At 35.2% G+C, this 19633-nt stretch overlaps 1 protein-coding gene across 1 annotated transcript; it reads left to right on the top strand.

The window, feature by feature from the left end:
* The first annotated feature begins 10054 nt into the window (after positions 1-10054).
* LOC125223596 (probable 2-oxoglutarate-dependent dioxygenase At3g50210) lies at positions 10055-12468 on the top strand. The gene is made up of 12 exons (XM_048126805.1): positions 10055-10201; positions 10297-10412; positions 10479-10597; positions 10678-10741; positions 11033-11100; positions 11299-11357; positions 11423-11594; positions 11705-11724; positions 11810-11856; positions 11934-12014; positions 12090-12179; positions 12253-12468. Exons 1-12 carry the CDS (start codon positions 10168-10170, stop codon positions 12382-12384), a joined length of 1002 nt encoding a protein of 333 aa, XP_047982762.1. The 5' UTR covers positions 10055-10167; the 3' UTR covers positions 12385-12468.
* The last annotated feature ends 7165 nt before the right edge of the window (positions 12469-19633 follow it).

A 19633-nucleotide genomic window follows, 5' to 3' on the forward strand; every position in this document is an offset into this window, starting at 1 on the left:
CTACTCTATATTTTACTAAAACTAATCTGCGTCACATATTTTTGAAATTTTGCAAATTGGTTTATGATACATCTCTTCATCATCTCTTTCGTGGATGTTGTTGTTGTAGTTGTGTGATACGCTACATCTTTAGACATTTGATAGTTGAATCACGCTCATCACTATTTTGTCCAACAGCTCTCATTGTTCCATCTTTTCGGGTTTAAATAGTAGGGCCTAATATAGATCTTTATCATACATGTAATCCTTATTTGCTACTTTCGATGCCCAAAATCAAATTATTCCACGTCAGTTTTTCCGTCAATCCCATCATGATTTTTGCCGATCAAACCGCAGGCTTAATACCAGTTGTTGAGAAATAAATTCAAATAATAACAAATACTCCCAAGAATGTTGAGTCGTATTCGTATTCCATTTTACTGCATCCCAACAAAGTTGAGTCATTTCTTTTTTGACAAAAGACAACACGATCTTACTTTATTTCATCATCTATTCTCCCTCTTATTTCTCTATTTATTCTTCTTTCCTATATATTCAACACAATTTTTTAATCTTTGTATCCAAAAATTTTGCCTCAACTTTCTTTGGGCGGAGGTAGTATAAATGATCTGAATCTAAGAATTGTTTACCTAGTTCAATACGAAGTGTAGCTCCGTCTGGGTGATGACAAGTTTTCACTATATAATTTTTGGATTTAATTTGCAATGAAAGAACAACTCTATTATAGAAAAAATAGAGATCTCTAGTTTTAGTCACACTTGAAAACATATCCCTAAAGAAATACTCCTTCCATCCTACTCTTAAGTTGAACATTCTTATTTGGCATAGTATTTGTTTTGTCTTTTAAGTAAAAAGAGAATAAAGTAGACAGAGTGATGTTTTTATTTTTAAAAATATTTCGTTAAGAGTGAAACATCCAAGAAAATGTGTTACTTAAGATGGGATGGAGCGAGTATAAGGAAATAATTCATATATATGGTTGAATAGCAGGGAGGACCAACGTTAGGGAATGTGGGTGAAAGAAAATGGGCTAGAATTATATTAATATGAGTTATGTAATTATAGTTGGACAATAATTAGATTTCCTAGCTTTCTGTTTATATTCTCCTTTGTGGAGAATGTGAAAGAACAGTACAGAGACCGAGAACAGAAAAGTCACCGACATAGAATACGCTAAAGCTTTACGGTGAATTTCCTAGCTTTCATATGTAGAGCAATTGTACCGGAAATTGTTCCTGCATCAGATTGAAATACACGTGGACCTCGATAGTAGTGGATTCAACCGGCAGGAACCAATCATTCGAAGAAAACAACATCACATAAAGTTAGATTTAATTCTGTTGTGTTATACATACTCAACTTACAATTTGATTATGAATCTATATTTTTATTTTGTATGCTATTTCTGCTGAGCTCATTAGATAAATATAAGAATTTTGTGTTATAATTAATTTGTGGATGATTTTGGAAATCAAAATTATGAAATTGGATTTCAAGATTGTTTCGAAAACTAGTTGAAAATTGGAACTTGGATTCCAATACAATAATTGTACGAAGAGTGGTTTTTGAAACCAAAACGGACCATTGGCAGGACATTGTAACTTGAATTTGGAATCCAATAATTATCGAACATGAATTGTATATTGGAATTAGATTTCAAAGGCTATAGAAGATTGATATTGGATTTCAACACTTAAATCATAGAATCGATAAATTGCAAGTTGACGATTGGAAATTTGATTTCAATTGAGTTAAAAAACTTGTACCTTTTCTTGTCATCAACACCACTGCTGGTCATGGTGGTGGTGCAAGACCGGGGTCTCCGATGATCGGAACGGTGATCAAGATCCCACATATACATAAAGAGCTACTATAGACGAGAGAGATGAGGGAAAAGTAACTTGCATTAATTCATAGATGATCAAATACAATGAAATGGCAGCATATATACACGCTGAATGTACGGATTAACAATGTGAAATATCAATCTAACTAACTCCTAGCTCACATGTGTCGCGCACATGGTCGTTTGATCCTGTGTTTCTCGTGTGTTGCATGCACCATGCACCACTTATCTAGTTTCCATCCTAGCGCTTATTTAAGTAACACTTCATCTATCAAATCTCTCCCCTTCACATAAACCTTGATCTCAAGGTTTCAAATGCGGAAACCTCTCTTCCATATCATGTAGGAACTCCCATGTTGCATCCTCTGGAATGGAGTTCGCCCAATGAACAAGGACCTGTGTGGCCAGCCGATTACCACGCTTAATGTAACGACCCGCCCTCTTAGGGTATAATAAATTCGGCGGTCGCTACCTAGACAACATAAATACAATGAGAGCAAGGCTAGGGTTTCATTTAAAGAGATTTGACCTGGGTATTTAACGGGCTATTGAAGCAATAAGACAGCAGTTTAATCAAGAAAAATCAATGAAGAGTAGATAATCATAAATGACGATCAAAGTCAAGGGTTGACATGAATTCAACAAAAACAAGATATGTCTCAATCTTCTAATCCTAAGAGAAATAAGTTTGGAATGACTGAGTAATAAAAATGAGTTTCAAAATTTAGCGGAAGCATCCAAGAGAAAGTGAAGCCATGTATGGAGACACGACTACACTCGAAGTTCAAAATATCCATCTTATTAATTAAGTTTGCTCAACACCCGCCAACGCTCGTCGCCATTCAACCTGCACATAAGGAAAACACATGCAGGGCTGAGTATTTTGAAATACCCAGTGAACTCGTTGTCAAAACATTTTATTTAAATAAGTTATGCCACCCTTACCATAGTGAACTCGAGTTTTAAGCAGTTATAAAAGAATATCACGAGTATCACAAAAATGATTTCTTCGACTGGCCAGTCAAACAACTCCCCCACTTTTCTCATCAATTATCACAATCACAATCACAATCTTTTCATGGTGCGACGAAAGTGTGGCCACACTTTTCGCCCACAAGACCGGCCGACTAGCAAGGACGGCTCCCGATCCCACCGTGTACACAGCCTGGTAGGGTTTGCGGCCCGTACTCAGACCCGAATTCGTTTATACATATCCATAGCCACTGTAGCCTAATGGAGCGTACTCACAAACTAGGCATCAGGCACACAATATCATCAAAAACAATCACAGGCATGACATAACGTTTCAAACCACCCTTATAACACCAATCAATATTTGTGCAAGAAATAAGAGAGTTTAAGAATAAAGTCCACCTCGACTGCTTAGATTTCAAGTATGTTCTTTCCCTTTGTTATCCTGCTTCGCAACCGAGGTTTCACCTTTTTTTTCCACACATGTACATACCATGTATTAGTCCTAACATAAATTCCTAAATCATGCATGCCTCACGTTTCCCTTTTGCCATCGATTTATCTTAATATCACCAATCAAAATCAAGCCATATTCATCACATAATTTCATTCGCATCTTAACTCTAGATCTATCATCAACATATGTCACACAAGAGTATATTTGCCAACATACACACACAACACACACACACGCAACATGCACACACTCACGCAACGCGCACACACACGCAACACACACACACACACGACGCACACACACATGCGCACATATATTCCATATCCCCTTTATCCCACTTTCACTCGATCAAGATGCACGAGGGTTCAAGAATACCGATTAATCGGTTAGATGAAGAAGAATTAATATAAGAATACCTTTTCGGAGAAAAACGAACGGTAGAAACAAAGTAGGGACTTGGTTCTTAAAAAATCTTGAGGCTCAAACTCTAATTCTTCTCAAAGGATGAAGGATTATTGGAGAAAGGTAGAAGAAAATTGAGTGAGAGTGAAAAAAGAGGGAGGGGACGAAAATAATGGGTGGGGGGCGAAAATTTTGAGGGTTAGGGTTAGGTTTTGCTCTTATTTATAGGGTTCAATAAGATCTTTAGGTAATTAAATAGAATATTTGGAAAGATTTTTATTCTCCACAATTAAACAAAACAAATATTGTGGAGTAGAGAAGAAGAAAAAGATCTAGGGCTCAAACATGGAGATTTTCGAAATATATGGCTTTTAATTAGCCAAGATTTTGTTTTGGTATATTTTACGGAGTAGAATAAAATTTTACGGAGCAAAATAAAAATAAAAATCTCCCATTGGAGAAAGGAATTAGGCGTGTAATAGGCCTTTTAAATAATGAATGGATTTTTACTATTAACTAAAATAACATATGGCAAGATCTCCTTGAGGTATGGTAAGATTTGCTAGAATATTTAATTTGAGGTATGGAAGGAAATCAATAAGGGATCAATTAAAAATAAAGTGGGGGCCGATTTTTCTCATTAAAATAGGGAATAATTGGATTTGGATTTAATTTGGATAAATATCCCAAGAATTAAATTAAATCCGGAAAAATAGGATTTTCTCCAATAAAATGAGGGGTTTTCGAAAATTCAAGAAAATAAGGTTATGGAAAAATATCCTAATAATCTCACTAACCCACAAACACATAATTCATCACATAATTTCTTAAATTCAAATATTCGCATGCCACATCATATAATCAACAAGTTTAACTTTTCAAACTTCCAACGCAACCCTAAACTCGACTCGGTCATAATTTCGTTCCTCAATTAATTCACGTCTCCTAAGTCATAAATTAGGGAATTAAATTTTTGGCTCTAAAATTAGGGTTCGAAAAAGTGGGGTGTTACACTTAACCACACGGCTCTCAAGTCTCAAGATACTAAGCAGGCTCCTAGAATGTCCCATCTTCTTCTTCTTCTTCTTCAGCTGGGATACATGAAAAACGAAAAACGGGATGAATTTTGCGATCCGAAGGTAGCTGGAGCTTATAAGCGACTTCACCAAACTTGTCTAGAACCTTAAAGGGCCCAAAATAGTGAGGACTTAGCTTCTGAAATTGCCTATAGCGAGGGCACAAGGTGCGGCGGTTCGCCACGGAAACGCGGCGCACGATAGCCTGTGTTCAAACTCATTTTTCCGACGATCCTGAAGTCCGATTAGGGCGTTCCACATGTCATTCTCTTCGTCTTCGAAAGAGCTTCACGTTGGTACTAAGATCACCTCAATTGGAGTTCTATGAATAAAGTTATGTCCATTTTACCAAAGTCACGCAAAGCTGTCAAGTGCAGAATTCTAGGCGAAAATTTAAAGAAGGAAAGAAGATATTACCTTGAAGCCAAATCTTTTCCTTAACCTATGGGGCACGAAATTTACCTTCTCCAAACCTTTTTCAAGCCTATAAATACCCCATAACCTAATACATATTATTCACCAATCTTAGAGCCTTAATTCCATCCCCTACCTTACACATAAATTCTTCCATTTCTACAAGAAGCATAGAATTCAAGGGAGATCAAGCAAGAGCAAAATTAATTCTTCTGGGTTTTATCTAGTTTTTATTAGATTGAACATGTCTTATTTTGCTTATATTTATTTAAATTATCTGTCTATGGATAGCTAAATTTATAGAATCTTGGGGATGAAAGTAATTGACTCTATGTAGTTCTTTTTGTTTTGTCTAATGTTCAGAACTCGTTTTACTTTAATTATTCCTTGGTTTATATTTAACTCCTTGGTTGTTACTTTGATTATTGTTAATCTCTTATCGGTGATGACTTTGAGTGGTTTATATTTTATGTGTTAATGCAATATTTGTGACATGAGTGTTAATACACAATAGGAATAACTCCTAGAGTAGAGCTTGAGTCGAATGAACATAGAACTAAATAATTAGAATTACTAATGAGTTGATGAAATCACTACCCTAGGATTCTCTTGTCTCATCTGCTTTCTCAAACCAAGTTAACTGCAAACTGCGAAGCTGTTCCACTGTTTTCATTTAATTGCTTTCTTTACTTGCTTTTATTTTCTGTTTTTCTTAGTTTAATCAAATATAAAGTGTGTCCAAATAGCATATGAGACTGAGTATGTGGTAGACAGTCTGTAAATTTTATTCTCCGTATTCGTACTGACCTTTAGCTATAATAGATCTACCATGTATACTTGCAGGTATTTTTAGTGCTAATAAAAAGTGCATCATAAACCCAATCACCAATGCTGAATTTCTTGTCTGATCGATGTTTATCATGTTGGCATGTCTTCACGCACTATTGAGCACGGCCCAAGTGATACTTCAAAACTTCGATCATCGCATCTCTAGTGATAAGGCTCTTATCAACATCATGAATACGAGAGTTTCCGCTAAAGTAGGGAATATGAATAGAGTTGGATAACCATAAAGGGCCTCAAATGGAGTGGTTTCATTAGTTGAATGGCACGAAGTGTTGTACCAAAATAATTTAAATGGAGGAAATAATTCCATGTCTGATCGATGTCTGTCATGTTGACTCTTCATGCGCACCTGAGCACAGCCCAAGCGATGCTTGAAAACTTCAATCATCACATCTCTAGCGATAAGGCTCGTATCAACATCATGAACAAGAGAGTCGCACCTAAAGTAGGGAATATGAATAGGAGGTGGATACCATAAAGGGCCTCAAATGGAGTGGTTTCAATAGCTGAATGGAAAGAAGTGTTGTAACAAAATAGCTTAATGGAGTGGTACCGATGTTGGAGAGGGGAGTATATTTGGGATCCCTTTTTTTGGGCTCTTAAATTTTATCTAATTGGAGTCTTGAACCAAAAATAATTTTAATGTTTGGGATGTGCTAATTTAATACTTGGGCCAGATTAAATGAATTAATGGGTTGGGCCGATGAATAATTTAACTGTGAGGAATTATTTATTTAATTCTCGAAGTGGCCGACCGGCGCCGCATGCGACGCCTTGGGTGGCCGCCGAATAATCGAGAATAAATTAAAATCGAGAAACGAGATAAAATACTTTAATTAGGGTGCATACATTCTAATTAGAAGTTTCTCGGCTAATTGTTGTTTTATTATTTTATTTTCTCTAAAGAGAATTGTTCCGTGAGACTCTAAGTTCGAAACAAGGAATTATCAAGTTGCGAGATCTTTTGAAGCGAACGAGGTGGGCTTTCTTTTAATTTAAGAAGTACCGTTCAATAAATATTTTGGGCTTTGTTCCATACGATGCTTAAATGCTTAGACGTGAAATGAATGACTGTCATGCCATGTTTGGGGTTTTGTGAAATACCTATCTTCCATTCTTTAAATCGAATTCAAGTCTGAGTATGAGCCACAAACCCTGCTTAAGCTAGTGTACACCATGTGGGGACCGTGGGCTATTTGTCGCACACTTGGCCAGTCCTGTGACCGTTTGGAATGTGGCCACATTCCCAGTTCACGAGTTATTTCGGATAGAGTATGGACAACGGAAAATGGTTGGCCGACCAATTTTTATGGAAAGGAAATACTTTTGGTGTTCTTTTTAAAGCTAAACCCCAAGGTCACTCGAATTGGCTTGACAATTATTTTTATTCAAATATTATTTCAGCAAATGTTCACTGAATATATCAAGTATTCAGCCATGCATGTGTTTTCTCTATGTGCAGGTTGAGCTATGACGAGTCATGGTAGGTGTTGAGTGGAGCCTCTGAAGTCTGCTCGTTGTTTTTACTGAATGAATCGTGTCTTCACACATGATGTCTTTCTTTTCTCTTGAAAGCTTCCGCTAAGACTAATTACTGTTTTGAATAATGCGCTTTTACGCCGAGATATATTAAACTCGTTTACTCTGCTACATCTTTTGATGACTTAATAAATTACTACTCCCTCCGTCCCATAAAAGTTGAGTCGTATTCCTTTTTAGTCCGTCCCAACAAAGTTGAGTCATTTCCTTTTTTAACAAAAAACAAAACATCTAATCACTCTTACTTTATTCCATCATTTACTTTACTCTCTCTTATATTTTCTACTTTTTTCATCTCTCCTATTTATTTAATATAAATTCTTAATCTTCGTGTCCAAAAGTTTTGTCTCAACTTTTATGGGACGGAGGGAGTACTATTCTGTCTATTTCGGTCAAAGTACGGTTTTGCTTCAACCCCCCTTTCTTCCCGGTTCTTATATCCTCACTCAGTCGTGATCAACCATTGTTTCTATCCTTAGAAAGGGTGAGCGTGAGAAATGTAAAATAAAATAAAAAGGTCGTTCATAATATAATACTCTATCCATTTCATTTAAATGGCCACATTCTTGAATGACATACGAATGTAGATAGAATAGTTGAGTACGATAAAGTAAAGTGAAAAATATTATTAGATATTTTATTGAGAAGAAAGAATAAGAAAATTTTATATAGTGAACATCGGAACAAACTAGAAAAGAAAACTAGAAAAGAGAATGTGATCATTTTACGAAAACAGTAGTTATGTAAAAGTGACCTTGACTCACCTGAAATTAACTAATCAAAGAAATGGGATAAAAGAATGAAACAATGAAATAGATATGTGTGGTTTTAATAATATAAAACTGGCTGCATTTATCAACAGTAGCCCTTGCAATGTTTTTTACCCCACATTAGAGATTTTATATCGTGAATGATGAGAGAATCATTTGTAAAATTAAAAAATAAAATAATTTAAAATTTACAAACTAAATAATTTAAATTTCTAAAATTTATATTAGTTCCTCTTGTTCATAAAAATAGACTATTTTTAAAATGAGATGAGTTTAATTTAATGCATAATTAATAGAATAAAAGAGTAATAAAAAAGAAATAATTAAAATATTATTAGTGGATAGATAATAAGATTCATGAGATAGAAACAAACTTCTTTAAAGCAGAAATTGCTTTTTTGTGGAAATGATCAAAATAGCAAAATTTGTTAGTTTTTTATGGGACGAAGGGAGTATTAAAGGTTAAATATTATTCGATAATCGAAATTATCATTTTGTCCATGTGGATCTATTATTTTAGAGAGATATTTCTAGAGATATATATTTATAGAAGAATTAAATAGTATAATGTTTTGATTAAAAAATCGAATAAACAGCCGAGTGGCCCCAATTTTAATTCAAGAATAGGACTTATCAAATTGTTTCCGAATACATGCACGTGCTATACAGGACCATGTGAATCATAAACTGAATCTAAAACCAAATCTTATCACCAATTTAATTTGAACAAACTTTAATCTATAAACTAGCTCGGAAAATGAATGCAGACAATTTGATCTTGACTTCATGATTGTCTGAAATTTACATGATAATACACATAATTTCGGGCTCGTTTGATAATATAGATAGGAAATGGGCAGTGATAATCATACATAATTGTACGCACATAATCGTGCTTTTTTTAATATTTTATATTAAAAATCAATTTATAAATATTAATGGATTTAATAGAAATTTCGGACAGAAGTTATGATAGTGCTAAGATAGTGTTTTTACTTCTAAATTTAATTAATACTTCCTACTAAGATATTCCACATTTTTTTTTATAAATATGATAGAAAATGACAAAAATACACATTACATGTGAAAATGTTTGTATGTAAAGCTTAAATGTGTTCATTTATTAAATTAGGTTAGTAAGTTAGTATATTCATTACTAATACCTAAACTACGATTTTTTAAGTGATTATTAGGTCCATAACCAAATTTCTAATCAAAATTTTGGAAGAACAAACCGGGCAAATTGCAAGAATACAACAGAAGCAGCCAAATTGCAAGAACAATGAAGCACAATTAGTACAGAATTCGATCAAACCAACAACCCGAAATAGAATGAAATAGTGTGAACTATTTCCTTTTTAGTCCGTCTTTGAAAAGTATGAACTTTCTTATTTTGAAAACTTCATTATCTCTAATAAAATTAATCCATTCTCCACTAACAATAGTTTGATAATTATTTTTTTTTAAATTAGAATCGTGATGAATCGAATTGGATGATTAGAAAGAGAACGAGTGAAGAATGGAGCCATGGCGAATGGGACCGACACATGTGATGCTAAAGTGACTGTCGTTGATAAACACTTTATTTCCTTCAGTTCAATCATCACTATCTTAGCATTTTCTATTATCTCTATACAAGTCCAGAAACAAGGGGCCAAGGCAAGAAAAATATGTGTTGCATGTCCGACCAAGCAATCAATCATTCTCCAAATTAAAAGTCCTATTTATTGCATAACTGGTAAAATATGTGTTGCATGTCCGACCAAGCAATCAATCATTTCTCCAAAAGTCCTATTTATTTCATAACTAGTAGTAGTATTTGGTAGAAGAAGCAACAGTTTTACTATGGCCACCGACTTCACTTCCATCCCCTTGATTGGTATCGCTTGAAATGCTCTTTCTCAATCATACAACAATTTTGTTTGGTGTTTGCCTTGCCTCATTGATGACTAGTTCAAAAATACATTGTAACAGATATTGGTCCGCTGGTAGAGAAATGGGACGATCCCAACCCAACCCGAGATCAAAGTGTAGCACAAGTTGTTCAAAATTTGGACAAAGCTTGCAGAGAAACTGGCTTCTTTTACGTGGTAATGCTAATGTTGCTTCTTCCTTGTTTCTTAGCATTTTGATGAACTTGGATTATCTTGATGCAGAAGGGCCATGGGATTCCCGTTTCTATTCTTAAAGAAACTAGAAGTATATCTCGCCAGTTTTTCGATTTGCCATGTGATGAAAAGCTCAAAATAAAACTATCTCCAGCAACTGGATACAGGTTTCTACAGCACGTAATGGCCATGTATAGTTGTTGTTGTAACTAATGTAGTTTTCTAACTGAGAATGCTATGAATGCAGAGGATATCAACATGTCGGAGTGAACATTACCAAAGGTGTACTTGACTTGCACGAAGCTATTGATGTAGGTTTGGTTTGGATCCATGTTTCATGACTGATTATTGCTACTTTGTTTGATCTTCTATTAAATGAACTACTGAATTTCCGCAGACATCGTTTTCTAGATTTAGCATGCGTTAAGAGGTTTAGTTCTGTCCTGAAATGACAATTATTGATCTTGATGTATGTCAATTAATCATATCGTGTCAATTATTTCTACTCCATGGCCCTAAAGCCAAATATATACTGTCTGATATTTATATCATATCCAATGCATCCTTTACTTGTGTCGTGTCGTTGACTCTGCAAAACACAGTGGTACAAAGATGTTAAACCAGGAACGTATGGAAGCCTTGGTGAAGCTATGGAAGGATGTAATCAGTGGTAAGTATTTGCAGTTAGAGAACAATAGCTGTTCAAACAAGAACATATGTTGTGTTTCTTGACTCTTCCATTCCAATCAAAGCTATATGTATGTTGCATTGTTCAGAATTTCAGTCATCTCAAATTCTAGATTGCGCATGTCATAAGTTAACAAAAGAGAAATGAATGGTGGTTAACTGTTTCGCACATGCTTGCTAGGCCAAGTGATCCTTCTCGTTTCAGAGATTTAATGGAGGATTATGTCAACCGTTGCACAGGTGCTAAATCGATAAAAATATTGTGAATCTTTATTCTTTTTTTTTTATTAGTTCCATCATTGCAGATTTGTCCAGAAAGATATTAAGAGGGATAGCTCTGGCATTGGGCGGACCTATGGATATGTTCGAAGGTAATATAGCAGGAGATCCGTTTTGGATGGGTCGCATCATTGGATATCCTGGCGTCTCCCATTCCAACGGCAAGCAAATATCAGATGCCATAAATGATACTGGATGGTAAGTTGTGGAGCTACTTGTATTGTTCTGTCTCCTCTCCTTTACTTACCATTTCCACCTCTAATGTTTGATGGTTGCGTTGCACGTCCTTCTCACTCGAACAAATCCAGTGGAGCACACACCGACTACGGTATTGTTTATGTTCTTTGTCACGTTCATCTCTTAATGCGTTTTCAAATCCAAACTGATTTTTTTGCTTTTACTTTTACTTGTAGGTTTACTAACATTGATTAATCAAGACGATGATATAACTGCACTGCAAGTACGTGTGTTCCTCCTTACTCCCGGAAACAAACAATTGCGAATTTTCTTCTCAGCCAAAAATGTTTTGTGATGTAGGTGAGAAACATCGAAGGGGAGTGGATACCAGCTACACCTGTTCCAGGCACATTTGTTTGCAATATAGGCGACATGCTGAAGGTAAACACACGGACACAAGTCTAAAGATCTTATTCACTCACAAATCTGTGCTTATTCGATGTTGGGAAGCTCCAGATCTTAACGAATGGCATATACGAATCAACTGTGCATCGGGTGATGAACAACTCTGCGAAATACCGTGTCTGTGTTGCATACTTCTATGAGGTTGAATCATGCCCCCATATATGCTTCTGCTATACATACTACGATGTACTAACATTTGAATTTTTTTCATCAGACAAACTATGATGCTGCTGTAGAGCCACTGGAGATATGTGTGGAGAGGAGTGGTGGCGCTAAGAAGTTTGATAGAGCTGTTGTTTATGGGAAGCATTTGGTTGGTAAATTGCTGAACAATTTCGTCTTCTAGTTTTCGTAGAACAAACTAAGACTTCATCTTTGGTGTAATTACAACTCAGTTATTTTTTAGTTCTAAACTTCACTTTTTTTTTAATTCACTTATTTCACGAATACTTTGATGCTAAAGTGCTTACTCCAATTAATTCAACCTATATTTTTCAAAACCACTCTTTATTAGTATAACAAATGCAAGTATTCAGTATTTAATGTGCTTATAATTTATTAGTGTATAGTTTCAAATTATTTCACATAACAAGCTAAGGAGGTTTATTCTAATTCGGAGCTTTCAAATTATCACTTAACATATGAAATTATTGAATATCTAAAACACTTATCATTTAATTTCTTATTAATTGAATTACACTTTATATTCTATAAAGTAATATTTGTCTATTTTAGGTTATCCACAACTTTCTTTCTTTTTTAGGTTATCCACAACTTGCATCCTCTTATCGTTCATTTTCTTAACAATTCAAAAGGCCACATATCAATTTTTACCCTAATATTAACTTAACAAATTACACTTATAATCTAGATCAAGTATTCATGGATTCCACTATTTTATCTTTTATTTGTGTTTCATACTAACTAAATTAAAGTGCAATCTAATTAGCATGCAAGATTTATTAAAAACATATTTTAATTAAACAAAAATATAAATATAACATCTAAAAAGGGCAGTAAATGAAACTAAGGAAAAATATAAAATTAAAAAAAAAATCCATAAAATATAAATACTTAAAAAGTCCAGAAAATAATAAAAGTACAAAGAGTAAAAAAAATGAAAATAACAGAAAAAAAAATAATCAAAAAATAGCACAACTCACATCCACTAAATACTCCATCCGTCCCACTTTAGAGGTCTCAGTCACTTTTTTGCACTCTTCTCAACATTATTCTCTATCTTACTTTACCATTTCCACTTTAACTATTTATTATCATTTTTATAAAATGAGAGCGCAAAAGTGACCGGGTTCTCAAAGTGGGACGGAGGGAGTATATAAGACACACGTCACTTTTTGTTCTAATCTTAACATAATACACGCTCCGTCCCATAAAAATAGACCTGGATTAGAAATTACGTTTAGGGAACCTGGATAAAGAATACTGAGCTTGATCAAAGACGTCAGGCAAACGGCGGTAAAAATTACGTTGTAGGTGAGGCAATTCTTTTTGTTGGTCTGGTTTTGTTTTGTTTTGTATTGTCTTGTCTGTGTCAAATGGAAGAAAAGCTCCAGAGGAGGTAATGAGTGCATCAAATAATTTTTGGGGGAGCGATACGATGGATAGTAAGTCTTCGAGTGAGATTCCACTGTTGCTAGTTTAAGTTTGATTTTTTTTTTTTTAATGTTTTTGCTTAATTTTTAATATTTTGCTTAGGATTTAAAATATTAGTGGAATATGAAGTTCACTATTTTATATTTGTTTTTTAATAGAATGTGAGTGAAGTGAGTGAGTGAAATGTGACACCTATTTATCACTATTCTTTACATTTATTAAAACGCATATTCACACCAAATGTGACTCATGTCGTGTGACAGAGGGAGTACATCATCATCATTATTATTATTGTTGTTGTTGTTATAATTTCTATTATAATTATTATCTTATTAAATAATTATAACATATTATTACTAATTAATCAACAAAGCTGAAATTTTGAAATTATAAATTTTATTCGGTTATAATATCAATAGAGAGAGAAGAGACGCGCGCGGAAAAGGAAGGCCCGAACACTGTGTTTAACGAAGAAGAAGCTAAGCAACTATTGACCATCCCGTTGGCCTGGAGATCTAGAGAGGGTGCATTATTTTGGTGTCCGGAGCAGAAAGACTCTTTCTCTGTACGCTCAGCATATAAATTTTTGTGCGAAGGCTCCTTTAAAGTGGAGAAAAACTCGATAGTGTGGGGTAGACTCTAGAAAATAAGTGTCACCTAAAGTGAAGATCTTTTTATGGAAGGCATGTAGAAATTTGCTTTCAACGAGGGACCGATTTCGACGATGCCAGGAGGCTAGGGGTGCCTTTAATCTCGCCAGGTGAGATGGGGTTTATTGATTGGTTGGAAAAATAGTAAGTGGTGATTTAGAGATAGAAAATTGAAGAAGTAGTTGTTGTGCTATGGCATCTATAGTTTAATAGAAACAAAATTGTATGACGGAATGCGAACAAGTCAGCTAAAGGAATTATTGGTGCAGCCCATGGCTGTCTGAAGGCTTGGACAGAAGCTCATGTTCAAAATGACATTGGTGCACGGAGGGGGGGGAGTCCATCTGGAGGGAAAATGGGTGAAGCCGTGGAACGGTGTGCTAAAATGCAATATAGATGTTGCTCTTTTTGAGAGCCAAAGAAAAGTTGGTTGTGGGGTGGTTGTTCGAGATTTTGAAGGGACGGTGGTAGCGGCGATGTCTAGACAGGTGGGAAGGACGGCTGACCTATCTATGGCCGAACTCCTTAGCTTGAGAGAGGTGCTAAGTTGGGTCAAAAGAAAAGGATAGAAGGAGATAGAGTTTGAGATGGATGCCCAAACGGTGGTACTCGTGGTGACTGGTTTACAAAAGGATGAATCTATCTTTGGGGTAGCGGTAGAAGATTGTCGTTAGCTTTTGAAAGAGGTTTCTGGATCCACTATGAGCAGGGGCGGAGGGAGGGTGGGGCCAGGGGGGCCATGGTCCCCCCACCAATTCTTTAAAAAAAAAACAGGGGTAGTTTAGTAATTTTTTCATTAATTATAATTTATAATATATGTAATATTAAAGATTGCTTTCAACAAAATTTATATGAACTGTTTATCCTTAATTTAGCTTTCTGCTTCTGAGTTCTTCGTTGTAGGTATGTAATTTGAAATTCTTTATTTGATGTGAATGTGTTAATAGTTCTATATATATACAATTTGATTTGTGAGTGTGAGTCCCAATGTTATTAATTATTGTTTGCAATGGCAAATTTTTAGATTTGAGCATATTGTATATTTTGGTTACTTTTATTGTTTTAGTTGTGAAGTGGAGTATAAGATGAATTTTATCCTTTTTCGTGTATGATTTATATTTTGCTAATCTTAGTACAGAAAATATCAAATATTTTGCAAACTTAATCAGTTTTGACTATTTTTGTAGGTATATGGATCGTTATTTCAAAAAACTTTCTTCCATTGATTCTTCGTCAGTTGAACCTCCACTTCCGTTGAGCATATTGTTTGAACTTGAAAGTCAACTTGAGAACTTTATTTTCGATGTGCACATAAATGAAAAGTTTTCACAAATATCAGGAATCAATGGTCTTGCTCAAAGATGGTTTCTACAAGGAAACATGGAGTTTTTCCAATGATTTATTTATTAGTTAAGTTGTTATTGATCTTACTAGTTGCCACTGCGTCAGTAGAAAGAGCCTTTTCAGCAATGAAGATCATCAAGACTTCTCTACATAATAGCATGGGAGACCAACTATTAAATGACTGCTTAGTTTCTTATATATATAGAAAATGACGTGTTTGTTACCAATGATATTATTATGCAGCGATTTCAGAAGATGAAGAATAGAAGACAAATGATATGATGTGATTGTATTTAATTTTTACATTTTGAACCTTATAATTTAATTTATGTAATTTGTTATGAAGTTTAATTTTGGACCCCCCATGATTAAATTTCTGGCTTCGCCACTGACTATGAGGTTCGTAAAGTGATCAGCGAATCAAGTTGCCCACACGCTTGCTTGGGCTGAGATTAAGTTTTGGTTGAATTGCATTCCTATTTTTATTCGCGCCGTAATCGTTATGGTTTTATTTGAATAATATATTACATTTGGTGTTAAAAAAAAAAAGAGATGAAGTATTTTTTAAATTCGGAAGAAAAAAAAAAAGCAATAATGGCCTGATTAATTTGGAGAAGAAGAAGGGTTTAGTTGGTAACAATAATATTGAGTAATAATAATATAATACTAATAATATTGTGTGGATGTGGATATCCTAAAAATTGTTTTTATTAAGATTTGATTGTTTAGCCTATTAACCTAATCCTATTCAATACCTATTCTGGAAACTTTTGATGCAAGAGTGAACTCTAAAAATAGTCACTGAATTATAGGTTTATCACGTCAATAGTCTTTAAATTTTAAAAATATCTCCAGTAGTACTTGAAATAAAAAGTTATTTCAAAATTTGTCCTTTTGCACTGTTTTCTCTTGAAAATGCCCTTTTGGGTTGCAAGGCAATTTTGTCTTTTTATATTTTTAACTTTTTCAATCTAATATTATTTACTAAATCTGATTTATTTTAAAATTATTTTCTTCTTCACTTTGTCATCCTTCATTTTGTTTCATATTCTAAATATCAGATTTAATTTTATAAAATTAAATTTAAAATTTAGATTTTTAAATATCAATAAATTAATTTAATTAAAATTAAAATAATTTTAATTAAAATTTAGTTTGAATAAAATTTCCATAATCCCAAGCAACCTCAATTGGAAGTTGAGAGACGTTTAAAAATAAATAAACGAAGAAAACACTTTAGACTAATATAACTAAAAAATCTCGGAATGAAAATTACAATGTATTTGTTCATCATTAAATATCTAATATTATCATTTAAGAATATCCACATATAAATATCTTCTTTTACTTTATTTTTAGTAAATTGACTTCATATTTCAACTACCTTATTATCCAAAAAAATTATTATATAAAATAAAATTTATACTTTTTTCTCTTCATTTTTTCAAAATTACATAAAATTTGTTCAAATCAAAGTTAGACATTTATTCATATGAACCGGGAGTACTATGTCAACTGCCATATAAAATAGAAAATCAAAACTATAACCAATTATCTATATAAAATCTGATTAAAAAATTATCCATATTATTATTAATTTCGTAATCAACAATTTCATCAACTAACTATATAAAACCATCAAAATCACATCACTTAATATAAAGAAATTTCCCAAAATATCTAAACCCTACATGCACATTTTTGTCCATGGCGAGCCTTGATATTTATGCAGTTTTGATTGTTTTTTATTTGTTTAGTGTGATGCAAACAATTATAATTTTAATTAAAAATAATTTATTGAAATTTAAAAATCTAAATTTTAAATATAATTTTATAAAATTAAATCTAATATTTAGAAAAATGAGATAATTTTGAAATAATATCAGTTTAGTACATCATTAAAATAATATCATATTGAAAAAGTTAAAAATGTGAAAAGACAAAATTGCCCAAGCCCGAAAGAGCATTTTCGAGAGAAAACAATGCAAAAGGACTCATTTTAAAATAAACCCTTAGTTCAGACTGCTAGAGATATTTTTAAAGTCCATGGACTATTGGTACTATTGGTGAGATAAACCCTTAGTTCAAGGACCATTTTTATAGTCGACTCTTTAATTAAATACTAAGCATAGTCTTATTTAAATTAATATCCCTAATTCAAAACAAAAAAGTTCATGATTGCTTCTTATAACTAAAGTATTAGTATTATATGTCCAACTGGATTGTTAATATTGCTTATTACTCCCTCCGTCCCAAAAAAATATGTGCATATAGGACAGCCCGAAAATTAAGAGCATTGGCAATGGGAGCCGATCGCAAGGGCCGAAAATTACGGCACCCAATACGCCGGTTTCCCATAAAAGCGGCTATGTCGGTGCTGGTAGACCGATTAACACATCGACTTCCAGCGATGATGTCCACTGCCCAACGATGAGCCCAAGCGTGTTTGGTACTCCCAGGATTGACGAATCCACTGTTCCGTTAAGAGACTTGAACTTTAGCACCGATGAGTACGAGGTGTCCAATATGGAGCCATCTCCTCCTAGGCCCAATGCGAAGGCGGCGAAGGGGAAGAGGAAGGAAGGAGAAAGTGAGAGCCAAGTCTTCTGAGGGCGGGCAGGGTGGGCGCACAAGGAGTACCTACTCCATCGAGGAGTCGATTGCTCTTGCTCGTTGTTGGGCATATATCTCTGAGGACCCAATTGTAGCCAACAATCAGGGCGAGGGCGGTTTCTGGGGGCGTATCACGCTAAGATACGAACAAGTCAAGCCCGATGGAGCCCCGACACACAAGCCCAGCGATCTACGCAAGCAATGGAAACGCCTGGTGTTTGACTGCCCTAAATTTCATGGTATCTACGATGGCAACTTGCGGGAAATGCGTAGCGGAGAGAACGAACTCTCTGTCAGAGAATTGTCGATAAAGGAGTTTAGGGGCACTGTCAACTCAAAAGGATTCAAGTAATGGGATACATATATTTTCCCAAATTCAAAATGGGTATGTCGGAGGCGTTGCAGATGAGATCGGTGCAGACACGCCTGACGGTCTCTGGGAGCTATAGTAGCGGCGGAACGGGGGCCAATAGACTTGTCAGAGGACCAATCGCCAATTGAGCCTACTCCTCAGAGCCCAATGGGCGTGAAAGCAGCGAAGGCAAAAGCAAAGAAGGAGAAGGGGAAGGCAGAGTCTAGCGGGACGGATGCCCAACCCACACTGGTCCATGCTGACAATGCATTGGATCATGCTGCCTTCGCACAATCGATGGTGGGCCTCTACAACATGCACATGAAATCCAAATTTGTTTGGAGACTCCTATCGAACCGAACTCCAGTTGACACTAAGCTTCAGTGGCGCAAGATCGAGCTAGCATCTAAGTGTCTTTGCTGTCCCCATAGACCAGGAACGGAATCCCTCCAGCACCTTTTCATCCAAGGCATGGGGGCCTCCAGAGTATGGAGAGAGTTCGACGGTTGGTTTGAGGGTTCCTCCCCACCTCTCCGCCTCAATGACACAATCCCGGATAGGCTTGAAGTGTGGCCCCAAAGAACCCGGCAAACAAGTAAGAAACACCTTAGCCACTCCACGCCATATCTCATCTTGTGGTTTCTGTGGGCTGAACGGAATAGGAGCCGTTACCAAGAGACACAGTTCAAGTCGTTCAATGTGATTTGGCAAGTCCAAATGTTTGTCCGAAACAGCATTGCCAATGGGAGTATCAAGCCGAAGCATTGGAAGGATGTCAAGCTCGGCGTGTGCTGCCCAAGTCATGCGAAGGGAGGCGCCCTATACCGCATGCCATGGCGGTGAAGTGGAACCCCCCAGACCAACCGTGGATCAAACTCAATACGAATGGCGCCTACTCAGAGACAACAGGTAGGGCCGGGGGTGGAGGCATCTTGCTAAACCACTCCGGCAGATTGCTCGCTGCCTTCACCACCCCTTTAGATGCACATTCGGCGTTGGAGGCTGAACTCTTGGCCATCCAC

The sequence above is a fragment of the Salvia hispanica genome, chromosome 4 (genome assembly GCF_023119035.1).
Source record: "Salvia hispanica cultivar TCC Black 2014 chromosome 4, UniMelb_Shisp_WGS_1.0, whole genome shotgun sequence".
Classification (NCBI taxonomy): Eukaryota; Viridiplantae; Streptophyta; class Magnoliopsida; order Lamiales; family Lamiaceae; genus Salvia; species Salvia hispanica.